Source organism: Pipistrellus kuhlii, unplaced genomic scaffold (genome assembly GCF_014108245.1).
Source record: "Pipistrellus kuhlii isolate mPipKuh1 unplaced genomic scaffold, mPipKuh1.p scaffold_m20_p_1, whole genome shotgun sequence".
Lineage (NCBI taxonomy): Eukaryota > Metazoa > Chordata > Mammalia > Chiroptera > Vespertilionidae > Pipistrellus > Pipistrellus kuhlii.
The window spans coordinates 177,273,849-177,296,954 of NW_023425404.1; the positions used below are offsets into that span (position 1 = coordinate 177,273,849).

The 23,106-nt window shown below is 40.4% G+C and overlaps 1 protein-coding gene across 1 annotated transcript in view; it reads right to left on the reverse strand.

Annotated features, from left to right (window-relative positions):
* The window catches only part of KLB (klotho beta), a 38,873-nt gene extending 16,344 nt beyond the window's left edge, over positions 1-22,529 (reverse strand). Inside the window, exons 1-2 of the mRNA XM_036418323.2 lie at positions 21,765-22,529; positions 388-898 (exon numbers count right to left, since the gene is read on the reverse strand). Of these exons, the coding sequence (XP_036274216.2) occupies positions 388-898; positions 21,765-22,514 (1,261 nt within the window). The 5' untranslated portion in view covers positions 22,515-22,529. The remainder of the gene's footprint in view (positions 1-387; positions 899-21,764) is intronic.
* Positions 22,530-23,106: the final 577 nt, after the last annotated feature.

Sequence of the window (23,106 nt, forward strand, 5' to 3'; positions counted from 1 at the left end):
CATGCCCGGATTGCAGGCTCAATCCCCAGTAGGGGTTGTGAAGGAGGCAGCCGATCAATGATTCTCATCATTGATGTTTTTATCTTTCTCTCCCTTTCCCCTCCTCTCTGAAATTTTATATATATATATATATATATATATATATATATATATATATATATATACACACACACACACACACATTATATATACACATTATATATACATTGTATACACATTATATATACACTTTATATACTATATATATATACTGTAAAATAATTCTGTCAACACTGGAGAATAAAAAAGCTGCGATAATAATCATATAGTCAAAGGCAACTTTAAATATATAGCATACATATATTTAAAAACTTTTTTTTTTTTAAATTGAGCTAATGTGCAACCGACCTTGAAGAACCTGGTTGAGGAAATTCTTCATCATGTAGATGGCTGTGGTATCTTCTGTTTTCACATGACTGTCCGTGAACCAGCCATTCTCAGTAATCAGGATCCGGGGGTGGCCGTATTCCAGCTTAATCCAGTTCAGCACTTCTCTCAAATTGAGGGACACATTTTGCCCCATTTTAGCCATGGTGTTCTGGGGCTTGAAATTGTTGGGCCCAAAGGAAAAGGCAAAGAAGTCAGCAGTGCCCCTCACCTCCTCCTTCTCTGCTTCTGAGAAAAGGGGCAGGACGGAGAGCAGCTGCTTCTTCATCAGCTCCGGGTAGTCCCCGTCCCCGTGGATAGGGCTGGCAAACCACCCGAGCACGGAAACCATGGACTGTTGGCACCTGAGTACATCCATCGTGTTTTCTGGTCTGTTGGGTTCGATCCAATGGGATCCCAGTGTGATCGATAACCACCCCTTCTGGTGTGGGCGGAAATTTAGGTTGTAGTTGTGCCAGACTTTGGAGTGAGCCTAAGAAGAAGAAAATGTGGTTAACTTTTATTGTTCTTACAAGGGTTTGACCTGGTTGGTAGGTCTTTCATGGTTAAATGGATGAAGTGTAGGGTGGTGCAGAGGAGAGCTGCCAGGAAACCCCGATGGCCTCCAAGTTGGTGCTCTGCCCACTTCCCCTGGCTTGCAACCCAATAGGATGGCTGAGATGCAGGCAGAGAGCCTTGGTCCAAACTCCATCTTATGTCTTTTCTCTCTGACCCCCTTCCTGGGCCCTCCTGGGGCTGGTGCAGGTAAGATACCACGTGGATTAGAGGATTTCTTCCTTTAGATAAAAAGACGCAGAGTAGGAAGCTTTCATTGTCCCACAGAATCTCCTTCTGGGCCTGACTTAGAAGTCCAGGATAACGTGGGATCTAGATTCTGTAAATGAATAATAACAGAGCCACCTCCTAGGCTTTGCTGTGAGACTTAAATGAATTAATGCGCGTGCAGGGCCTCAGAACAGTGCCCGGCACAGAGCAACTTCCACAGACGCCTTAGCTCTTGTTACTATCCTTATAAAAGTGTGGCAGGCGCGGCATAAAGCAGAAAACCAGGGGACAGTGTGTGTGTGTGTAGGTCTCGAGGTCAGCACACTGGGGCTTGAAGTTCAGGTGTTTAATGTGTGGCCTTAGATAAGTCACTTAACCTGGCAGAAATCCTTTACTATCTTCATCTGTAAAATGGAGTTAGAAATAATAATAATAATAATGCTCTTTGTAAAGTTGTTAGATGTAGAGCTAATGCATGAATTAAGACTGTGGCACAGCATTAAATATGTAGCACTTCGGAGCTACTGCCTACAGATGAACGTTATTGCCTGGGCTGGGTAGCTCAGTTGGTTAGAGCATCGTCCAATATGGCAAGGTTGTGGGTTTGATCCCCGGTAGGTATGGGCACATACAAGAATCAACTAATGGCCGAAACCGGTTTGGCTCAGTGGATAGAGCGTCGGCCTGTGGACTGAAAGGTCCCGGGTTCGGTTCCGGTCAAGGGCATGTGCATTGGTTGCGGGCACATCCCCAGTAGGGGTTGTGCGGGAGGCAGCTGGTCGATGTTTCTCTCTCATCGATGTTTCTAGCTCTCTATCCCTCTCCCTTCCTCTCTGTAAAAAAATCAATAAAAATATATTTAAAAAAAAAAGAATCAACTAATGAATACTTAAGCGAAACTGCAAATTGATGTTTCTCTCTCTCTCCCTCTTAAAAAAAAAAAAAAAGGATGGATGTTATTATTATTAGTCTCCTGGAGTTTACATTTTCAGTTGAGCTCTTATGACAGAGCCTCATGATTGGTTTCCAGTTTATTTAATAGGGACGGTGTCACTCAATGCCTGTCTTGCCTGCCCTGAGAGGCTGAAGTAAATGGAACAGGAACTTGCCCTCAGGAGCCAATAATCTTACTGAAAAAATAAGACTGAAATGTGTGAAAGAGAAACATAAAATAGCATAAAATAAGGCCTTCCATGAAAAAAAAATATTTAAAGCAAAAAGGCAGGTTCATTAAAGAGCCATGAGCTCTAATAGGAAGAGGAGCAAACATTAAGGACTCCAATTAAGGACCCCTGGCCAGTCGTAAAATCTTCCTTTATCTGAGACCATGTCTCTTTTTCCTCAGCATTTGAATTGCTTGCCTCTTCCCAGGTTTCCTAATTTCTTCTCGATTTGACTGTTTCTAAAACAAGTGTGCCCACCCTTCCCTTTAACTCACAAAGTCTGCTTTTCTTTGTTCCTTGGCATTTCTTTTTCTCATTAGAGACATTGTGTATTGGGTTGAATTATCTGAAAGGGCCTCTGTAAGTCAAGGACAATGCTCAAAACCTAATAGACCCTGCAGACAGCAATTGTGTTTCATAAATCCTGTTAGGGTGGGGACAGGTAGGCACTGAAGGGCGAGGATATCAACAGTGCTTGCTGCTGGATGGCAGAAGAGTTCACTGAAATCATTCCCAGGAAGATGTTCTTAAGTAGATACCTCGAGGTGTTACCTCTGTCTATCTGACCTTACTTGGTTTTCCCTGCAACCATTTAGCACCCAAATGTCCCCAAGGATCTGTAAGAATGCTCTCCCGTCAGAGAAGTGTACAAGCTTCAGCCTCCTCCCTGGCCTCCAGCCTGAGGTTTCAGCTTCTGGAAGGAATCACAAGGGGGCAGGGGGACAGACACCACCTTACGTGGTCTCAGCTGCTCTGTCAGGGCTGAAAAGCCTGGAATCACAAAGTAACGGCATGAGAACTTTGTATTTTTCTGATTTGAAACAAAAGCAGTCATGCATTGCTAGAATTTTTTGGTTGCTTTTCTTTTCTTTTCTTTTCTTTTTGAAATATATTTTATTGATTTTTTACAGAGAGGAAGAGAGAGGGATAGAGAGCTAGAAACATCGACCAGCTGCCTTCTGCACACCCACTACTGGGGATGTGCCTGCAACCAATGTACATGCCCTTGACCGGAATCGAACCCGGGACCTTTCAGTCCGCAGGCCGACGCTCTATCCACTGAGCCAAATCAGTTTCAGCTGGTTGCTTTTCTAATCAGTCGCTTCATGCCTTGATACTTGACCAGGGCCGTCCTGCACCTCCGACGTGTAAACTATAAAGCTCAGCACCCATCCATGTATGATCCCGAGCCAGAAACTCGCTGCCATGTGAATATGACGCCATCAGACACTGATATGGAGTCAGCAATGAGCCAGTCCTAATAGGAGAAAGAAAGGGAGGGAGGCGTGTCTTTAAAATAGGTGTTTCATTGATAGTTTAGTGATGGCATGAAAGATAACCTAAGCTGTGATCAAATCTTGGTGGCATCAGCATTTTAACAAGAAATAGAACAGCTTAGAAGACAACGGACTTGTACCTTTGTCACATCTTTCCAAACAAGTTTTCTGGGATCTATAGATATGTTTCGTCATGCCTCAAGGTGACCTTCGCGTTCCACGTGTCTCTTTCACCTTCCTGCTGTTTGCATAGGCTATCGCGGTATCTAGGGTTATCTCTGCTCTGGGCTGAAGGCAGCCTCTCCATTCTTGTGTGGAGAATGTGGGGAGGTTCTTGGGACGGTGCTTATAGCCATAACCTGATCTTGTTTGCCAAGAAACAGGGTAAAAAGTATGGCTCAGGGATAGTGAGTCTGACATAAAGGTTGATGAAACTGAGAGATATACGTGTGTCCACTGGCCGGATGCTCATGAAGGAGGGAGGGTTACCGGGAACACTGGAACGGGGCCAGGAGGGGAGTGCAGCCTGGGCCCTGCAGCCTTGCACAACAGTCTTCCTGCGGTTTTCCAAGGTCCCCCTCTATCTGTACAAGGCCACCTACCTTTGGAATGATTGATTTAAGGGAGCTTCAACCTTTGTTCTTTAAAGTCAGTAGCTTAAAGGGGAAGTCAACAGCTTTTTTTTTTGGTTGGTGGTCAACTATCAGGGCCTCATATCATTGAGAGGCAGCTCGGCCTAACGTGGCAGTTCTCTTCGATGCCCCCGGAGATGCAGACTCAGATCAGTTCTGTAGGTGATAGGAAGCAAATAAGACACAACTCCAAAAGCCCAAGATGAAGGGGCTAGAGGTCGGGAGACTTGGCAGGACACGGGTGGAAGGGAGTGCCGTGGCAGGCGTGGGTTGAAGACAGATGAGCACACCTAGCACATTCATGTGTCTGTAGCTAAGTTACCTCCAATCAATTGTCCAAAGTTAAATTTCCAAATCGGTGCCTAATTTTAGTCACATGTTGGCTGAAATATCTTCATGTGGACTTGTGTATTGTTAAAGCTATTTAACAAAGCATTAAGTAAAAACTTAAAGAAGATTTACTGTAAACTCCACAATCACAGCAAACTGTTTTCCTATTCCTGTGTTCCCTGCCGGCTTTTTCCAGAATATTTCTCAACCAAAATGACGGAACATATTGTCTGTTGTTTTCAGTCTTCATAACTATTGTAACAGTATAATAATTCACCTATTTTATAAAATGCAATTTACTTAGTCATCTCTCTCATTTGATAGAAATTAGCTTATCCTCCTTCCTTCCCTCCCTTAATACTTTCTTTCCTCCCTTCTTTTTTCTTTCCCTCCCTCCCTTCTTCCTCTCTCTCCCCTTTTCTATCATAAATAATTTTGTAATAACTAATGGTGGGCATATAGATTTTAATTTGTTTGAGTTATTCTTTTTGTTAATCCCAGAATGACCACCTAACAATTTTTAAAGTTGTTTCACCTATCTCCAAATTGTTTTCCGGCCAATTTGTCCTTTGGTGTGAGTGTTCTTTGACCACCTGCTTCGAAATATTGATTGCTCCTTTTTAGGGGTAAATGGCCATGAAGAATGGTATAAAGGTGCATCTCACCTCCATGGCACTCCAGGCGACAGGGCCTGGGTCTGAAAGCAGGACACCAGCCTCCAGTCCTGGCACGGCGACTAATGAGCTTTATGATCTTGGATAATGCATTTCCCATTCAGCAGCCTCAGTTCCCTTCTCCATTACACTGAGCTAAAAATAAACACTCCAGAGAATTGTGGTGAAGGTGGAATGAGATAATATACGTGAAGATCCTGTGCAAACTACACAAATGTAAATTTGGAGTATTTTGAAAGAGCAAGCTGAAAATTAACTTCCTGTGGAAAGCAACAGTGGGAGTCTGTGTGGGATGAAGAGTGTTAATAGAAATGATTCCTTCTTCCTTCCTTCCTCCCACCCTCCCTTCCTTCCCTTTTCCTGTCAGAAATAATGTTGTAATAACTCTCCTTTACTCCTTGAGTTTCATGACTAATCTGTTTGTCCTTATTTTTATTTTTGAAGTTGATTGAGTTTTATTCATTGTCCATTTGGGCTGAGATTAATTTCAGGTTGATTCATTTTTTCATCTACTCAGCACTTCTTTATACTTGTATTCTACTGATTACAATTGCTGTTCCAGATTTTTTTTTTAACCTTCAATCATTCATTCTGCATTCTATAAATATTTATTAGGTGTTTAAGGTATATGAACTTTACAGTAGTTCATTGCTAAAAAATGATGACTATTATCTCCTTAAATATATCACTATCATTTCTTTAATGTTTTTGACAATCTTGAAACTCTCTTAGAAATATCTTACCCTCATTAATCTTAAGAGAGAATATTTAAATATTAAAAAATGTTACCACCTTTCATAGGGAAATTATTTACCCATCCTATTTTTATTGTTCAAATTCATGCTTTCTATAGTTGAAATAACTCAGAAATAATCATATTAAAATTCATTTTAATAAAATTCATTTTAATTAGTTTTCCTCCCATTTTCTTTGTAATATATGCAGAGTATTTTAACAAATCATTGATTGTTCTCAGTTTGTATAGTTTCAGGATTTTCCCGTAGGAATCATGTAAAAACTAAGCTCTAATATATTTATTCCTTTAAAAAATGGACCTATAGGCCATTTCAAAGAGAGTTTATGGGACCAAAACCAGGAGCTCTTAACTCTGTGACCTAAGACTGAAGATCTTCATAATATGTAATAATGTAATAATGTAATAGACACTCAGTACTGCTACGTTTTCCTGAGGAGTATAAGATTTTAAAAAAGTCTTCTTATTGTTATAGAACTCTAATTTCCATGATAATATTACTAAATTAAATCAATGCCTGAGCCAGAGTCTAAACCTGACAACACAAAAAGCTCTAGAATAAAGTTCCGAATTAATTAAACGAAGCATCTGTGGTCTCCCCAGATATTAGAGGGGCGTTTAGAAGAAATCAATATTAGTAAATTGGAGCTCTCCTGGAGGCCAGGCTCCTAGCCCAGAGATAACATTTGTATGCCAACTTCAGCTTTCTGTGCTTACTACATTAACCATGGTAATCCCGTTAGTAACCTTTTCATGCAAAAGGACCATATCTCAGAGTATAATTAAAGCTAAAATAGCATGGGTTGGGAACCTGCAGCTTTTCCTCAGGATTTAGGAATGAAGAGTTAAAGATAGTCAATATAGCCTGCCTAGTGTGGTTGGTTCAGTTGGTTAAGTAACATTCCAAGAACCGGGAAGTCACAGTTTGATTCCTGGTCAGGGCATGTGCCTGGGTTGTGGGCTCGATCCCCAGTGGGGGCTTGCAAAAAGCAGCTAATCAATATTTCTATTTCTCTCTCTCCCTTCCTCTCTCTGAAATCAATAAAAAAATAGTCAATATAAAAGCCACTCTGGAAATCATAAATTCTTACAATAACACAAATAGCCCTAAAATGGTTTGGCTCAGTGGATAGAGCATTGTCTTGCAGAGTGAAGGGTCCCAGGTTTGATTCCGGCCAAGGGCATATGCCCGGGTTGCAGGCTCGATCCCCAGTAGGGGGTGTGCAGGAGGCAGCCGATCGATCATTCTCCGTCATCATTGATGTTTTTATCTTCCCATCCTCTCTGAAATTAATAAAAATATATTTTAAAAATAACAAAAATAAATGTGGAATCTAATGAACAAAATAGATCCTGAAACGTAGAATCACGAACAGACTGATGAATATCAGAGGAAAGGTGGGGGGAGAGAGATTAACTAGGGGAACTTATATGCATACTAGAGGCCCAGTGCATGGAATTTCGTGCACTGGGGGATCCCTCAGTCCGACCTGTACCCTCTCGCAATCCGGGATGCCTCGCTCCTTACTGCTCCTGCCACTGCCCCTGTGCTCACCAACCATGAGCCCAGCTTCTAGTTGAGTGGCACTTCCCCTGTGTGCACATACTGACCACCAGGGGCAGCTCCTGCATTGAGTATCTGCCCCCTGCTGGTCAGTGCACATCATAGCGACTAATTATTTTGCCATTTGGATGATTTGCATATTAGCTTTTTATTAAATGGGACTAGAGGCCCAGTGCATGAAATTTGTGCATGGGTAGGATCCTTAGTGCCTGCTGGCTGCCAAACGGGGCCTCCCTTTCTCTGGCTGCTTACTACTGCCGCCAGCTGGGGTCTCCCTTCACATCCACCTTGGCTTGGCAGCACTGGTTCACCTGCTCCACCATTCTGCCATGGATGTCAGGGCCCATTGGGGCTGGCAGCACCTCTACTGTTGCCCACTGTGTCGCTGATGCCCGCCATGTTCCGCACCGCCCCCTGGTGGTCAGTGCATGTCTAACTCTCAGTCAGTGGAACTCCCGCCCATAGGGACAATTTTCATATTAGCCTTTTATTATATAGGATATGCAAAGCCCATAGACACAGACAACAGTGTGGCAAAGGCTTGGTCGGGCAGGTTCAAGGAGGAAGAGGTCAGTGGGGGGGGGGGGCGGGCGGGGGGAAACCACACAAAGCGGACATCTGTAATACTTTCAACAATAAAGATAAATTTTAAAAAATAACAAAAATAAGATCCCATCTTGGGGCATGCAAGAAAGGCAGATTCACCATGAGCCTCAGGAACTGAAGTGTCAGGCCCCAGATTTGCATGGGTCCTGGTAAAATGCTCTACGTGAGTTCTGAGTAAGGCTGTGATTGGAAGCACTGCTAGGTAAGGATTTCTTTTTTTTTTTTAATTTATTTTTTTGATTTTTTTACAGAGAGGAAGAGAGAGGGATAGAGAGCTAGAAACGTCGATGAGAGAGAAACATTGACCAGCTGCCTCTTGCACACCCCCTACCGGGGATGTGCCCGCAACCAATGTACGTGCCCTTGACCAGAATCGAACCTGGGACCTTTCAGTCCGCAAACTAACACTCTACCACTGAGCCAAACTGGTTTCAGCTAGGTAAAGATTTCTGATAAATTCCCTAAAGAGACCTCAGAAAAAAAGGAATCAAAATCTCTGAGACTACAGCAATCTGATGTAAGATTTCTCTTATTCTAAATATTCACTTTTGTACCAACTTTTGTGTTTGTCATTTTTCATATATTTTTTACACAGGGCTTCCAGATTGTGTAAGTCTCAGGCCAGCGCTACACAGGTCCATGCATGGCCCAGGAGCTTTTTGAGTGCAGGGACCATATGTATTTGTCCACAGTTGTGCATACAGATGCCCAGGATAGAGCCTGGCATAAAATACTTGTTGAATGAATGCCCACTATGAGCCAGCTAGTATGTTGGTCACCTGACAGCCTCTGCTAGGCAGGTTTCTTTTCCTAATTTTAGAGAAGAAACTGTAGTTCCCAGAGGCTCGATAGTGGTGGAGCTAAATCATCCTGCTTTCTGTATGTGCCAGTTCTAAATTTTGAAGCTGTTGGGGAAAAAGCACTGGAGATGAACCACAACACACTGTTTTGGAATTATGCTTTCTTTCCACTGAAATTGGTTATTAAAAGACCTAAATAGTCTTGCATGCTGAGAAGAAAATGGTTATACATGTCTGGAATTCTGGATCATCTAGAAAGATTCTGGAAGACTTCCAGCAAATTTGGGGTGTTCAGAACACCACAGAGTAGTCCAAGAGCCCAGCACAGCAGGTAACATTTATGTGTATTTCCCTGCCCCAGTATTGGCATTGGATACTGTCCTCACTGGCCTCAGAGGCTAAGTGAATCCCTATGGACCGCTCCTACATTTGACTGTCTCAACTGAGGATGGTGATCTTTACACCACTGTCAATGTAGACGGAGAGAGCAGGGATGCCGTGCTTGCATAGTGTTGAACACTGCATCACCTAAAAACAAGCCATTAATATATGGTCCTTAAAGATGAGTGATTTTCATGATCAAATAGAACAGAATAGTGATTAAATCCCCAAACCATAGAAAATTAGTAATATAAATGGTAATAAGAACTAACATCTATTCGTGCCAAATGTGCCAGACATTGTTCTAAGTGCTTTCCATTTCATCCACATCTCATTTAATCCACACTTATATTTCTTGAGGTAGGTACTATTATCATCCCCATTTTAGAGGAGAGTTTCATGAGCTGTAAAGCCCAGGCTGTATTTCTCCGTGTTCTGTGCTCATGCCTGCTAATTAGAGGTAGAGGATGAACCTTAGGGGTCATTTGGATCAATAAATTTTTAAAAATATTTTAAATGAAGAAGCTGAAACTCGAGAAATAAATGGCTTACCCAAAGTCCCAGTTAGTGGCAAAGCTAGCATTAGAACTATGTACGTCAGCCTTGTAGTTCACTGTCATGTCATCATGAAAATTATATTATGTGCCTTTGGAACATACTTTTATATCTTAGATTCAATAGTGATTAAACAGGCTGTGAAAATGCAAGGGCTGTATTAGTATAACAGCCATGGCCCCAAACTGAGAGCCAGCGGACTGAGAAAGTCATGTGTCAGGGTGTGGGTGCCAGGAACACACTCAGGAGAGAAGCTGTTTGAGCAGCACCTCGGACTCAATAAATGGAGAACTCATCAGCATTATCTTCTGCTCCGTTTAACTTTTTTTCCCTTACAGAAATTATATACAGGATCAAAAGCAAGTTCAGATAAATCATTTTCTTGGAGTTCCTTCAACCCACAGCTATTATTTTATCCTTCTTTACTCTTCATTCATTTACATTGATTATTTCCTTAAATTCAAGTCTATAAACACTTATTTAACAAATACAAGGCACTATGGTAGACATTTAGATAGAGATGAACAAATCAGTGCCTGTTTTATGACCTCTGACCTCTTTTAGGAGAGACAATTACATAAATAGAATAAAAACAGCGTAGTTTTATGTTTCAATTAATCAGAAATGATAACAAAAACTTAATATGATTCAAATTTTATTAAAAATTTGGCCAAATGGCCGGGACCGATTTGGCTCAATGGATAGAGCGTCGGCTTGGGGACTGAAGGGTCCCGGGTTCGATTCCGGTCAAGGGCATGTACATACCTTGGTTGCGGGCATATCCCCAATAGGGGGTGTGCAAGAGGCAGCTGATCGATGACTTTCTCTCATCGATGTTTCTAACTCTCTATCTCTCTCCCTTCCTCTCTGTACAAAATCAATAAAATATATTTAAAAAAAATTTTGGCCAAATGTATATGTTTATAAATACATAGAAAAATATTTGGACATTGAACAAGCTGCTAGCAGTTGTTACTTCTGGATATGGAGTGAGGTAGTAAGAATTATAGAGGAGAATTCTTTTTTTTTTAGATTTCATTTTTTAAAAAAATATATATTTTATTGATTTTTTTATAGAGAGAAAGGGAGCTAGAAACATTGATGATGAGAGAAACATCGACCAGCTGCCTCCTGCACAACCCCCACTGGGGATGTGCCCGCAACCAAGGTACACGCTCTTGGCCAGAATCAAACCTGGGACCTTTCAGTCCGCAGACCGACGCTCTATCCACTGAGCCAAACCGGTTTCGACGAGTATTCTTTTTTAACTTTATGTGTTATGTATTGTTTGAATGTTGTAGTAAAAATGTATTGTTTTTGTATTTTAAAGAGGTCAAGCCCAGCCGAAACCGGTTTGGCTCAATGGATAGAGCGTCGGCTTGGGGACTGAAAGGTCCCGGGTTCAATTCCGGTCATGGGCATGTACCTTGGTTGCAGGCACATCTCCAGTAGGGGGTGTGCAAGAGGCAGCTGATCGATGACTCTCTCTCATCGATGTTTCTAACTCTCTATCTCTCTCCCTTCCTCTCTGTACAAAATCAATAAAATATATTTAAAAAAAATAAAAAAATAAAGAGGTCAAGCCCAGATGGCATGGCTCAGTGGTTGAGCGTTGACCTATGAACCAGGAAGTCATAGTTTGATTTCCCAGTCAGGGCACATGCCTGAGTTGTGGGTTCACTCCCCAGTGGGGGGCATACAGGAGGTAGCCGATCAATGATTCTTTCTCATCATTGATGTTTCTCTCTTTCCCTCTTCCTTCCTCTCTGAAATCAATAAAATATATTTAAAAAATAAAACATATAAAGGTCAAGAGCATTGGTTGAAACAAATAGTTTCTATCAGTGAATTTAATTGCTCTTTGCTTTCACTCTTCAGTTTCACCAAATTCCGTAAATCTCAAAGAAAAAAACAGGAATTTAAAAAAAGTTGTTTTTCTGGATTCCATTATATATTAAAGGGTGTTTGTTTATTCTGTAGCAATACGTGGATGTTTAAAGGTAAAAGGGGGAGACGTACAATGCATATGTGATTAACATGAAAGAAGAACTGATAGCAGTAAACCCCAGCCCTTTATTTAAGACTCAGTCACATAATCTCTGGTCGAGATACGATGCTGTGAAGAAGCAACCGATGGACTCTCCCAGACACATTTTCAGGAAGCAGCACTAGATCACCCAAGAACCACTTTGATTACTTAAGTGCGCACTCTTTACTAGTTAGTAAGTGAAATGCTTTGATGTATTCTCAGCATCCCTGCTACTTTTCAGCAACGAAATTATTGTTAATGTTTAATAGTTTTGATTATACCTTTTTTTAAACAAAAACTATTTTCTAAGGTTGAGTTTCCTCAGTAAGACTTTTTATATACAATTAAGTGACTTATTTTATACTATAATATAAAGGTTCCCTCACTTCATAGATACATCATATTTAGTACGGTTTCCATTACTTAACGTTATTTTCTGATTTCCAGTTGGGCCTAATTTCCCATGTATGAGAGTGTTCATATCAAATCAAGCTGTTTAAACATGATCCCAATGTTATTTTCTGAGCATTTATAATTACATTTATTTAAACGCTTGTTAATCATTCACTGAAGTATAACTTTTTCTACTAAATCATTAGAAAGAGTAAACATTGCTCTCTTGAAGGTTTTAGATTCCAGTTGTCATCTATAAATAGTTTTTTTTTTTTTACCTGATTCTTGTATCTAACGGAGCTTTCTGATTATAGAAACTGTCTTTGACAATTCTGATCTGTAAGCAGTTTTCATTTTAAAAAAAAAAGTATTTTATTGATTTTGTACAGAGAGGAAGAGAGAGAGATAGTGAGTTAGAAACATCAATGAGAGTCATCGATCAGCTGCCTCCTGCACACCCCCTACTGGGGATGTGCCCGCAACCAAGGTACATGCCCTTGACCGAAATCGAACCCGGGACCCTTCAGTCCCCAAGCCGACGCTCTATCCATTGAGCCAAATCGGTTTCGGCTCATCTTTATTCAAATTTATTAGGAACATGTATAAGAATGCTAGTTTTAACTTGTTTGATCATTATTTTCTGTATTATATTTTGTTGGAGGTGTCTTAGGTTCTAAAGGAGATGAGTTGAGATGATCATATAAATATTATGATCATTAGCTAATTAAATAAATAATTGTGTTAACATTTACTTAAACTTTAGATGGTATTGCCAAGGGCACACATATGTGATTTAACATCACTTTAATGGAGCATTAAATTTAAAAAAATATATATATTTTTATTGATTTCAGAGAGGGAGAGAGAGATAGAAACATCAGTGGTGAGAGAGAATCATCAGTGGGCTGCCTCCTGCACGCCCTACACTGGGAATTGAGTGTACAACCCGGTCATGTGCCCTGACCATGTATTGAACTGTGACCTCCTAGTTCATAAATCGACACTCAACCACTGAGCCGTGCCAACCTGGTGAGCATTAAAGTTTTAAGCAAATAAAAATTAAAATCATAAAACAATGAACCAGTGATAAATTTTTCTTAGATTTTGGGGACAAATAAAACATGTACATAGATTGTTCTGGTCTTTAAATAGGCAAAGTGAAGTCAAATATCTGTTGATCAGTATCAACACTAGTGACTGCTATGGGTTTAAAGTTGTAAATTGTTATCTTTCGTTGAATCTACCTAGGTAGTGGATTCATGCCATTAAACCTGGCCAACGTGGATTCAGGCTAAGATTTGAATTTTGGCTATGATACTTACTAGGAGTAAAAAAATACCAAACACTTATCAGCTATGTAACCTTAGGCAAATTTCTCTGGGCTTCAGTTTTATCAGCATATACAATAAAAGCCTAATATGCAAATTATCCCCTTGACCGGGAGTTTGACCACGGGGCTGGATGGGCCAGCTAACTGCCCACGGCCCCTCCCCCTGGCCAGCCCAGCCCAATCCACTTGATTGAGGCAGGCTGGCCAGACTCCAGCCATGCACGGATTTGGGCCAACTATAAAATGGCTATAAGAATACTTTCCTGCCGAGACCGGTTTGGCTCAATGGATAGAGCGTTGGCTTGGGGACTGAAGGGTCCCGGGTTCGATTCTGGTCAAGGGCATGTACCTTGGTTGCGGGCATATCCCCAGTAGGGGGTGTGCAAGAGGCAGCTGATCGATGACTCTTTCTCATCGATGTTTCTAACTCTCTATCTCTCTCCCTTTCTCTCTGTACAAAATCAATAAAATATATATTAAAAAAAAAAGAATACTTTCCTGTAGGGCTGATGTGAGAATTAAACAATATATGAAAAGTACCTAGGGCAGTTTGTGAAACTACAGTAGATATGCAATAAAATAGTCTTACTATAAAAATAAGTATTAAGAATAGTAGTATAGAATGTCAAAACATTACCTGTTAGTAATGTTTCAACACTCCTCTTAAGAATTAAGACCAATCTCTGTCCTTTTTTCTCCCCGTTTCTGCATTCTTTTTTGGGGAGTGGGGTGGAAGGGCAAACTATGGAAAGTAGCAAATAACAAGTTTTGGGTGTTTTTTTTTTAACCCTTTTTTTCAGTCCTTCATTGACAGAAAAGCTTGAGCTAGCTTTTTTTTTTTTAAATCAATCTTTATTGTTTATATTATTACACAGGTTCCTCGTTTCTTCCCCCCTCCACCAGGTTCCCACCCCACCCTCAGCCCCCTCATCTTCATCCATTGGTGCACAGTTTATGTTCAGTCTCTTCCTCCCTCCCTTTCCCCGATAGTAAATCCCTTTTCAGATAGCAAATCTGTTACTTAGCATTTTCTCATATCAATAATACCTCCACATGCCCAATGATACACTTCACACAAAAGACATTTCCTAATCGGACAACCAGCCTCATCCAGGCCCCACCCAAGGCACTCACAGATCAACACCCCAGCACTATACTAACTCAACACATCCAGATATAAGCCTTCATCACTTGATTCAGCAGACCCTCAAGTTCCCGCAAAAGTCTCCAGCCATGTCTGAGAGGCAGCCGTGGGGCAGGGGCAGGTGAGGAGCGAGCTGTTTTGGGCCAGGCTGCTCCGGGCCTGGCCTCTGTTGCTCTGGTTCGTTCCACAACCAGCTGCTCCGTGTCTGGTCACTGCCGCTCCCGACCCAGTTGCTCTGGACTTGGCTGTTGCTGCTACAGGCCTGGCCACACCCGACTCGGCTGTTGAGCTAGCTTTAAAAAAAAGGGGGGTTGGGGCAGGCTGGATGGGGTCAATGGGGGAAAAAGGGGACATATATAAAACTTTCTTTTTTTCTTTTTCTTTTTTTTTTAAATATATTTTATTGATTTTGTACAGAGAGGAAGGGAGAGGGATAGAGAGCTAGAAATATCGATGAGAGAGAGTCATCGATCAGCTGCCTCTTGCACACCCCCTACTGGAGATATGCCCGCAACCAAGGTACATGCCCTTGACCGGAATCAAACCCGGGACCCTTCAGTCCCCAAGCCTACGCTCTACCACTGAGCCAAACCGGCTTTGGCTGTTCATGTAAACATTTTCATAGGAACTGGCATACCTAATTGATTTGCATGTTCTGAAAAGACAGTGTGTTTATGCCAGAGTATGTGTTGAAGTGTGTGTGTGTGTGTGTGTCTGAAATCAACTTCTCTTCAAGTGCAATTTTATTGATATATCCTTTCTGGGATAAGGCAGGTCTTATTTAATTATAAAATAATCAATTGAATTATTTATTGAATATCTAACACATACCCCAGCCTGGTGTGAGCTTCTCTGAAGGGATGATGGCAAGAAATGCTGATACACCCAAAACCGGTTTGGCTCAGTGGATAGAGCGTTGGCCTGCGGACTGAGAGGTCCCAGGTTCGATTCCTGTCAAGGGCATGTACCTTGGTTGCTGGCACATCCCCAGTAGGGAGTGCCCAGTGTGCAGGAGGCAGCTGATTGATGATTCTCTCTCATCAATGTTTCTAACTCTCTATCCCTCTCTCTTCCTCTCTGTAAAAAATCAATAAAATATATTAAAAAAAGAAAAAAAAAAAGAAATGCTGATACAGTTTCCCAAAGAGATGAAAAAATAGGGAGAAGTAACTACCCCAGGCTGAGGAACAAGTTGGTAAGGCCCTGACCTAGATTAGTGTTTCCCAACACGTCTTGTCCTGAAAGCCTCTTTTCCAGTATTAAACAATCTCTTAAACCCCTAAGGAATTTAAAACTATATTTTGTCATTTGTGTGTAGTATACACAGATTTAAAATACGTATAATATACAAACATGAATGTTAGCATTTTCCCATCTTATAAGCACTGTTACATTATGTAAATTATTTTAATGACATAAGGAAAATTTTTATGATGCATTTTTTAAATGACCCTGAGTTTGGTTTTAGGACAGAATGCATACTAAAATGCAGAGTAAAAATTGCCCATTCTGTGGTGTTTTCCAAGTCTGGTACACTTACCTCTTCTGTATGGGAGATGACATTAGGTGTAACAAAAATGAAAATTTTTATTTTAAGTGTTACATATTTATTTTAAGGGCATTAGAAAATACTGGTCTCTCATGTATAGTAGAATATAAAGTTTTCTTTCAAAATAAACATTTTGTAGAAAAATGTTTTAATAAATGAGAGTACATATGGTTCTTGGATATGCAAACAAACAAAAAGCCAACATGTCCCTTGCTGGTTTGGCTCAGTGGACAGAGAGCGTCAGCCTATGAACTGAAGAGTCCCTGGTTCGATTTCAGTCAAGGGCACATGCCTACGTTGCAGGCTCAATCCCCAGTGTGGGGCATGCAGGAGGCAGCCAATCAATGATTCTCTGTCATCATTGATGTTTCTTTCTCTCTCTCCCTCTCCCTCTCTGAAATCAATAAAAACAAAATAAAAAAAAGCCAACATGGAGTAATGTGCAAAAAATTACACTTTGTGAAACACAATGTTACGGCATAAAAAATGGATTAAAAATTGTTTCTGTAATATTTCGTTTGAATTCTTAAATTCTGCTTTTTAAAAAAGTACAAGCTTTCAAAAAGTAGGTTTAGTGTTTTGCTCATAAATAACTATGTATGTAAGAGCAATGGTTTGGGCCAGCTCTTTCAAGTATTTCACAAATAACTAAAAGCCAGTCTTCATTTCCAATATGTGAAAAGTCAAACTATCTAGATATAATCATCAACATTATTTTCTCATTTAACATTTCTTAAAGCTCTGTTTCTTCTCCTGAAACATCCTGATAATACTGTAAATTAATTTTGAGTTTGTGTGCAACTTACAGAGCTGGTGAAAATCTCCTTGAGGTGATTTTATAAATTATCTATTTTATGTCCCTCAAACTGGTTATATTTCAATATCCTTGCTCTTTGTGCTTCATGCCTTTAACCACTTCGTCAGCTGTTTTTAAGGGAGGGAAGAAAGAGGAATTTTACCCTCCCCCCAGAGTATATTTGGCAATGTCTGGAGACATTTCAGTTGTCACAAACTCTGGACAACAGGGATACTACTGAAATCTAGTGGGTAGAGGCTGCTAAATATCCTACAATGAATAAGATAATCCACCACAACAAAGCATTACCTGGCTCAAAATGTCAATAGTGCCAAAATGGAGTAGGCAGAATGAAAGATAATAATTTAGAGATGTGAAATGGTAAAGACTATCATGGAAGCTGGCAGTATTGAGTGGAGTAATTGAATGAACCAGCTACCATCTTATGAACAAACTCATCTTCCCCAACCTGTATGCATATTTTCTCAGAGGTTCTCAAATATTCCATTTTTAGTGGGGAAGAAATCTACAGACTTAAATCATATTATGCATGTATATTGATCTAAAAATAAAACAGGCACAAGTACTGCCTTTACTGATGTGAAACCTTGGGACTATGCTGACCTGAGGAATGAGAGCATAGGCCAAATAGGTTGAAATTTTAAAAATTGAACTAGGGCCAAAACCGGTTTGGCTCAGTGGATAGAGCGTCGGCTTGCAGACTGAAAGGTCCAGGGTTCGATTCCGGTCAAGGGCATATACCTTGATTGCGGGCACATCCCCAGTAGGGGGTGTGTAAGAGGCAGCTGAACAATGTTTCTCTCTCATTGATGTTTCTAACTCTCTATTCCCCTTCCTCTCTGTGAAAAATCAATAAAATATATTAAAAATAATTATTATTATAAAAAAATAAAAATTGAACTTGGGAGAAAGAAAGCTTTCCTCTACCAAGAAGAAAGATGCCAACCTACAAGAAGAAATGGGCACGGAAGACCGAGATGAAGGGCTTCTGAGAGTGTCCTGGTTCCTGTGATTTGGTTACTGAGCCAGGAAGTTGCTCATTTTTGCTTAAGCCAACTTGAATTTAGGCTTCTGTCATTTGCAACCAAAAGAGTCCACACTAATACACCACTGGATTAATACAGGCAATTTCAGGAATTAGCAATAATGCAATGAAATATGTATTTTATACCTGAGATTGGGTCTTTGATTACAAGTTTAAGATAGAAATTCCTAAACCACTCATTCAATGTACCTAGCATGTATATAATATTATGTGCAAGGTGCTGGAAATATGAAGACAAAAAATAGCATCTTCTTTCAAAGAACTCTCAGTCTAGTTGGGGAAATAAAGAAGCACCATATGGTGTGACTTCAATGCACAACTTATCATGTGAACGTTCAGGAGCGGAACTGACTCTAAAGGATCAAGAATAACTTAGAGGTGGTAACTGCCTAAATTGAGTCTTGAAGGACATTATCAGCAAAACTGGGAGTAAGAAAAGCATTTTACTTGAATAGAGTATTAATGAAGGCTGAGCAGAGGGGACTAGTAAGGTAAAATCCAGATGCTATAGTAGTGCATTACAGCCGGACGTGGGGTGCAAAGGTTTGGCATTAGTGAAGGGGGTGGGAGAATGTCCAGGAAGGAGCCTGGAATGGAGGCCGGGTTTGTGTCTTGAAGATCTTGATGAAAAGTTGGGACTTTATCCCAGAAGTTTTGATGGATTTTATGCAGGGAAGTGACATGATACATTTTTTAAGAAGCATCGCTCTGTAAAATGGGAATAATAACAGACACCTAGCAATATTGTTGCAAAAATTATAGATAATCTTTAAAGCTATGTTTGCGGTGCTTAAAGATGGCCAAGCCAATCAAGGCGTGCTCTGTCTGTTCTAAACATGGTTATGGATTCAGAAGGAAGCAACCATTGGTGTGATTACGACAAACTTTTGTCTGAGGCTTAGGTTTGCCTTAAGCCAGGTAATGACCAGATCTGTCCAGATCAGTCTCCAGGGACTGGCTAGACAATTCAGGTTTCCTCCCAACCAGGACATTTCAGAGGGAGATGGAGTTTTCAGGATCATCCTGGAACTTAAAAGACCCTTACAGCCACTATGTAATCTTCTCAATAGCTGAGGATTGGGAATGGAGTGATAATAACCATTCATGAATTTAGGTTTATATTAGGCTTTAAAAAAAACCCCACAACTCAATAAATGTTCTTGGACTAAAAAGTAATCCTAAAGAATGCTTCTTTTGGGTCACAAGGTGGCATAATAAGGAAGAAACACTCCATTGCAACATAAAATAGCCAATTAATCTTCTCTATGTTAAAAGAAAGGCAGAGAAAAACAAGTTCACCTCAGGCTACCAAACTGCTGCCAGATTTCTCTCTAGTGCTAGAAGTCACTGGGTTATGCAGTGTATTTCACTTGTTTTGAAAATTAAAATTATTGGGGTGACATTGATAGATAGAACTATATAGATTTCAAGTGTATCTCGCTATGATACATGATCTGCAGGTGGCCTTGTGTGCCCACCACCCAAGAGATCCCATAGGTTAGTGCTTTAGAAATTGTAAAGAGATGGGAGAAGTTACTTGGAAAACACAATAATTAAAAAATATAACACCTCAGTTTAAGACAATAAAATCTCTACCAGAGTGCTAATTTTGTGGTCTATCTCAAATTAGAGAAAAGTGAAAACTATGTCTGAAAATATAGCATTTTACATACTAAGTTTGGAAGCAATATCTATTTGTTAGTTACATCTTTTTCCTGTGTATTTTTAATCAGATAGCCCATTTTAAGGCTTTAAACTAGCCATTTAAACATATTTTTAATGGAATTTCTAATTGTTAACATTTCCCCAGGTAACTGAAAACTTTTCAACAATTTAGAATTTTTAAGATATTTAAAATATTAAGAATTATTAAATATCCATATATGTATATGTAATTGCATAGAACACTTTAACAGATCAGATCAGAAACTATTAGCAGCATTTTCCTCAAGATTGGAGTTGTCAGATGGAGAGGGAGAGAGGAATTTAACTTTTTCACTTTATATCTTCTTGATACAATCTGATGTTTCTCAATTTACACCAGCATGTATTGTTTTAATAATTAAAAGAATAAATAAAATAAATATTTTCCTAGCTTAAATATGTATATTCTTCATAGTTAACAGTTGTAGGTTTTTTCCCCTTTAATGTCTTTTTCCCAGAATACCAATCGCAGAATACCCATGCATTAATATGTTCTATATACAACTCTACTCAAAGATATGCAAATGACCTTGAAATTATAATACAATCTGTTTACTGCAAGGGCAGATGTGACTGAATCATAGTACAATAATCCAGAAAATTCACATATTTTTGTTTGTACAAATTAAGACATGGTGTGATTTTATGTTCCTATACATTTTTTCCTATTTCTATATATTTAACATTTGATTATTAGAAATCAGATTACTTTTCCTACCACATGATGAAACCCCACTAATAGTTTTTTCATTTTCAAAATGAACAGTTATTCAGAATAATTTATTTTTTCCAGGTAAACTAGTTGACTTAAAAAGTTATACCTGATTCTAAATATTGGCCTCAATGTGAGGCAAAATCTCTTGAAAATTTTCAAAAAATTGTTCCTTTAAAAACATTCTTAATAAAGACATTTAGTGTTTAATTATGTTGTCGTTTATAAAAGCCCATGTTTCCAACAGGTGCATTTTACTCTGTAACCTTGGGCAAGCTATGTAATCTCACTAAGCTTCAGTTTTTCTCATCTTTAAATTGGGGATAATAATCAGACATAGTTCATAAGGTTATCATGATGATTAAATGTGATAATGCAAGTAAAATGCTTAAAGTAGCCTTTAAATACTCAATGATTATTCATTTATTTTGCTTAGAGTTTCTCTATTATTTAACATTTTAACATTTCCCAGCATGAAGTCTAGCTTTTGAATTATACAGCTTTAAAATGCTTAGTAGAGCATATTCTTCCAGTTTTGATAGTACTGGTTTAATTTTAACTCCTAGAACAATTAACCTTTCCTGCTATGTAACACAAATAAAACCAACTGTGAATTACATTATTTCAATTCCTGCATTTAACGCGTACCAGTTAACTAGCATTTATTTAGCTGACTATAGCTAAGTACCACCAAGAATAGCGATAGTGACAACAAATACATATTTGAAATGGTCATGCCTTCGCATAATTCTGAAATGGTTGCATCTTGTCAGAAAAGGATTTCCAACCATTCAATTGATTTTCCACAGAATGAAAGGAAACTCATAGCCTCACGCTCTCATGGATAATTGTAGACTTAAAAACAGTTAATTTTCAAAAAGTGCACTTTTAAGGAAAATAATTGGGTTCATGCAGTAGTAACAGCTTACATAAAATATTACACCACTTTAAACATGAAATCTGAGGACAGACCTTGAGGGTCAGAATGAAATCACTTGACTTGATTGCACCCAAGAGACTTATTTAAACAGATGCTACATTTCTTGGGGTTCCTTTCGAACACGCCTGATCCTTCTATTCAGAAGCTGTGACAGAAAGCCAAGCGGTACGGTACCTTGATCAGGTTGTGTCCCACGGCGTAGACAGCTGCCAAATTTCCTTTCTCTCCAGGGGCATGCATACCTGTCTCGTACCCGTGCCAGGCAACCAGATAGGGGTTGTGAATTGTGATCCAGTACTTGACACGGTCCCCAAACGCCCGGAAGCAGTAGGTGGCATAGTCGTTGAAGATATCTATGAGAGCTTCGCTCTTCCACCCCCCGTATTTCTCCTGCAGCGCCAGGGGCAGGTCCCAGTGGTACAGAGTGACCACAGGCTGGATGTCCCTCAGCGCCAGAGCGTCCAGGAGGGCGTTGTAGTACCGGAGACCCTTTGCGTTGGCCACTGCTGCTATCCCATCGGGGAAGAGCCTGGGCCAGGAGATGGAGAACTGATAGAAAGAAACGCCTATAAAATCCAGGGCAGACAGGTCTTTCTCCAGAAAGATGTAGCTGTCGCTGGAGCTGTTCGCCCCGCTGGCGTCCTGCAGGTGCGCCCGGGCGAAAGGGTCCCAGATAGAAGGGCCTCTGCCATCGGCCTCCCAGCTCCCTTCCACTTGAAACGCTCCGGTCCCGACGCCCCAGAAGAAGTTTTCGGGGAAAGTGTCATAGAGGAACAGCTGAGTTTCGTTTACCGGGCTGTAGTTGGGGTTTTTAGACCAGACAGCTGTCCCGTCTCCGGAGGACCCAGCAGCCACGGTCTGGAGGAGGAGGAGGAGGATGCATGCTGACAGCATGACAGATCTCGGCAGCGCCCCGGTGGGCATGGTGTCCCTAGAGCGTCTGCTGCTGTCATCAGTCCCCGAAGCAAATCCATTCATTCCCCGGAGGGTTCTGCCGCACAGCCAGCCTGGCTTCCCTCACAGCCACTCACACTGCCCCGGCTGTCTTATCAACGCGTCAGGAAAAGCCTGGGGTTGCAAAGCCCTGTCAATGATTAAGCCTGAAGTGTGAGACTTGGGATGGGCCCTGGAGAGCAGCGTGGTGGGAGGGAGGTGGCCCTAGGACAGCCACCGACACGTCCCACCCTCTTGTGAGGGGAAGAATGAGATGCAAAGGCATCAGGGACAGTAGTCCGAACGTGTAACTACAACATAGGTAAGCAGTGGATAAAAATGCCATGTTTTCTCTGGAGCCTTGCATACCGACTCAAATCTTTCCTGAATAGTTTGGCAAGTATTGCCTACAGTATGTGCCTTTTTTGTTGTTGTTGTTGTTATAATTTTTGAGTGGCCATTTTATTATTTCACATGTCAGGAAAAAAACAATCTTATATGCAATTAATAGCATTTCTAAATGCCAATAATAAAAGAGTTAGAAAACAGAAGATATTACACTTTCACAAAAATTGTAATACTA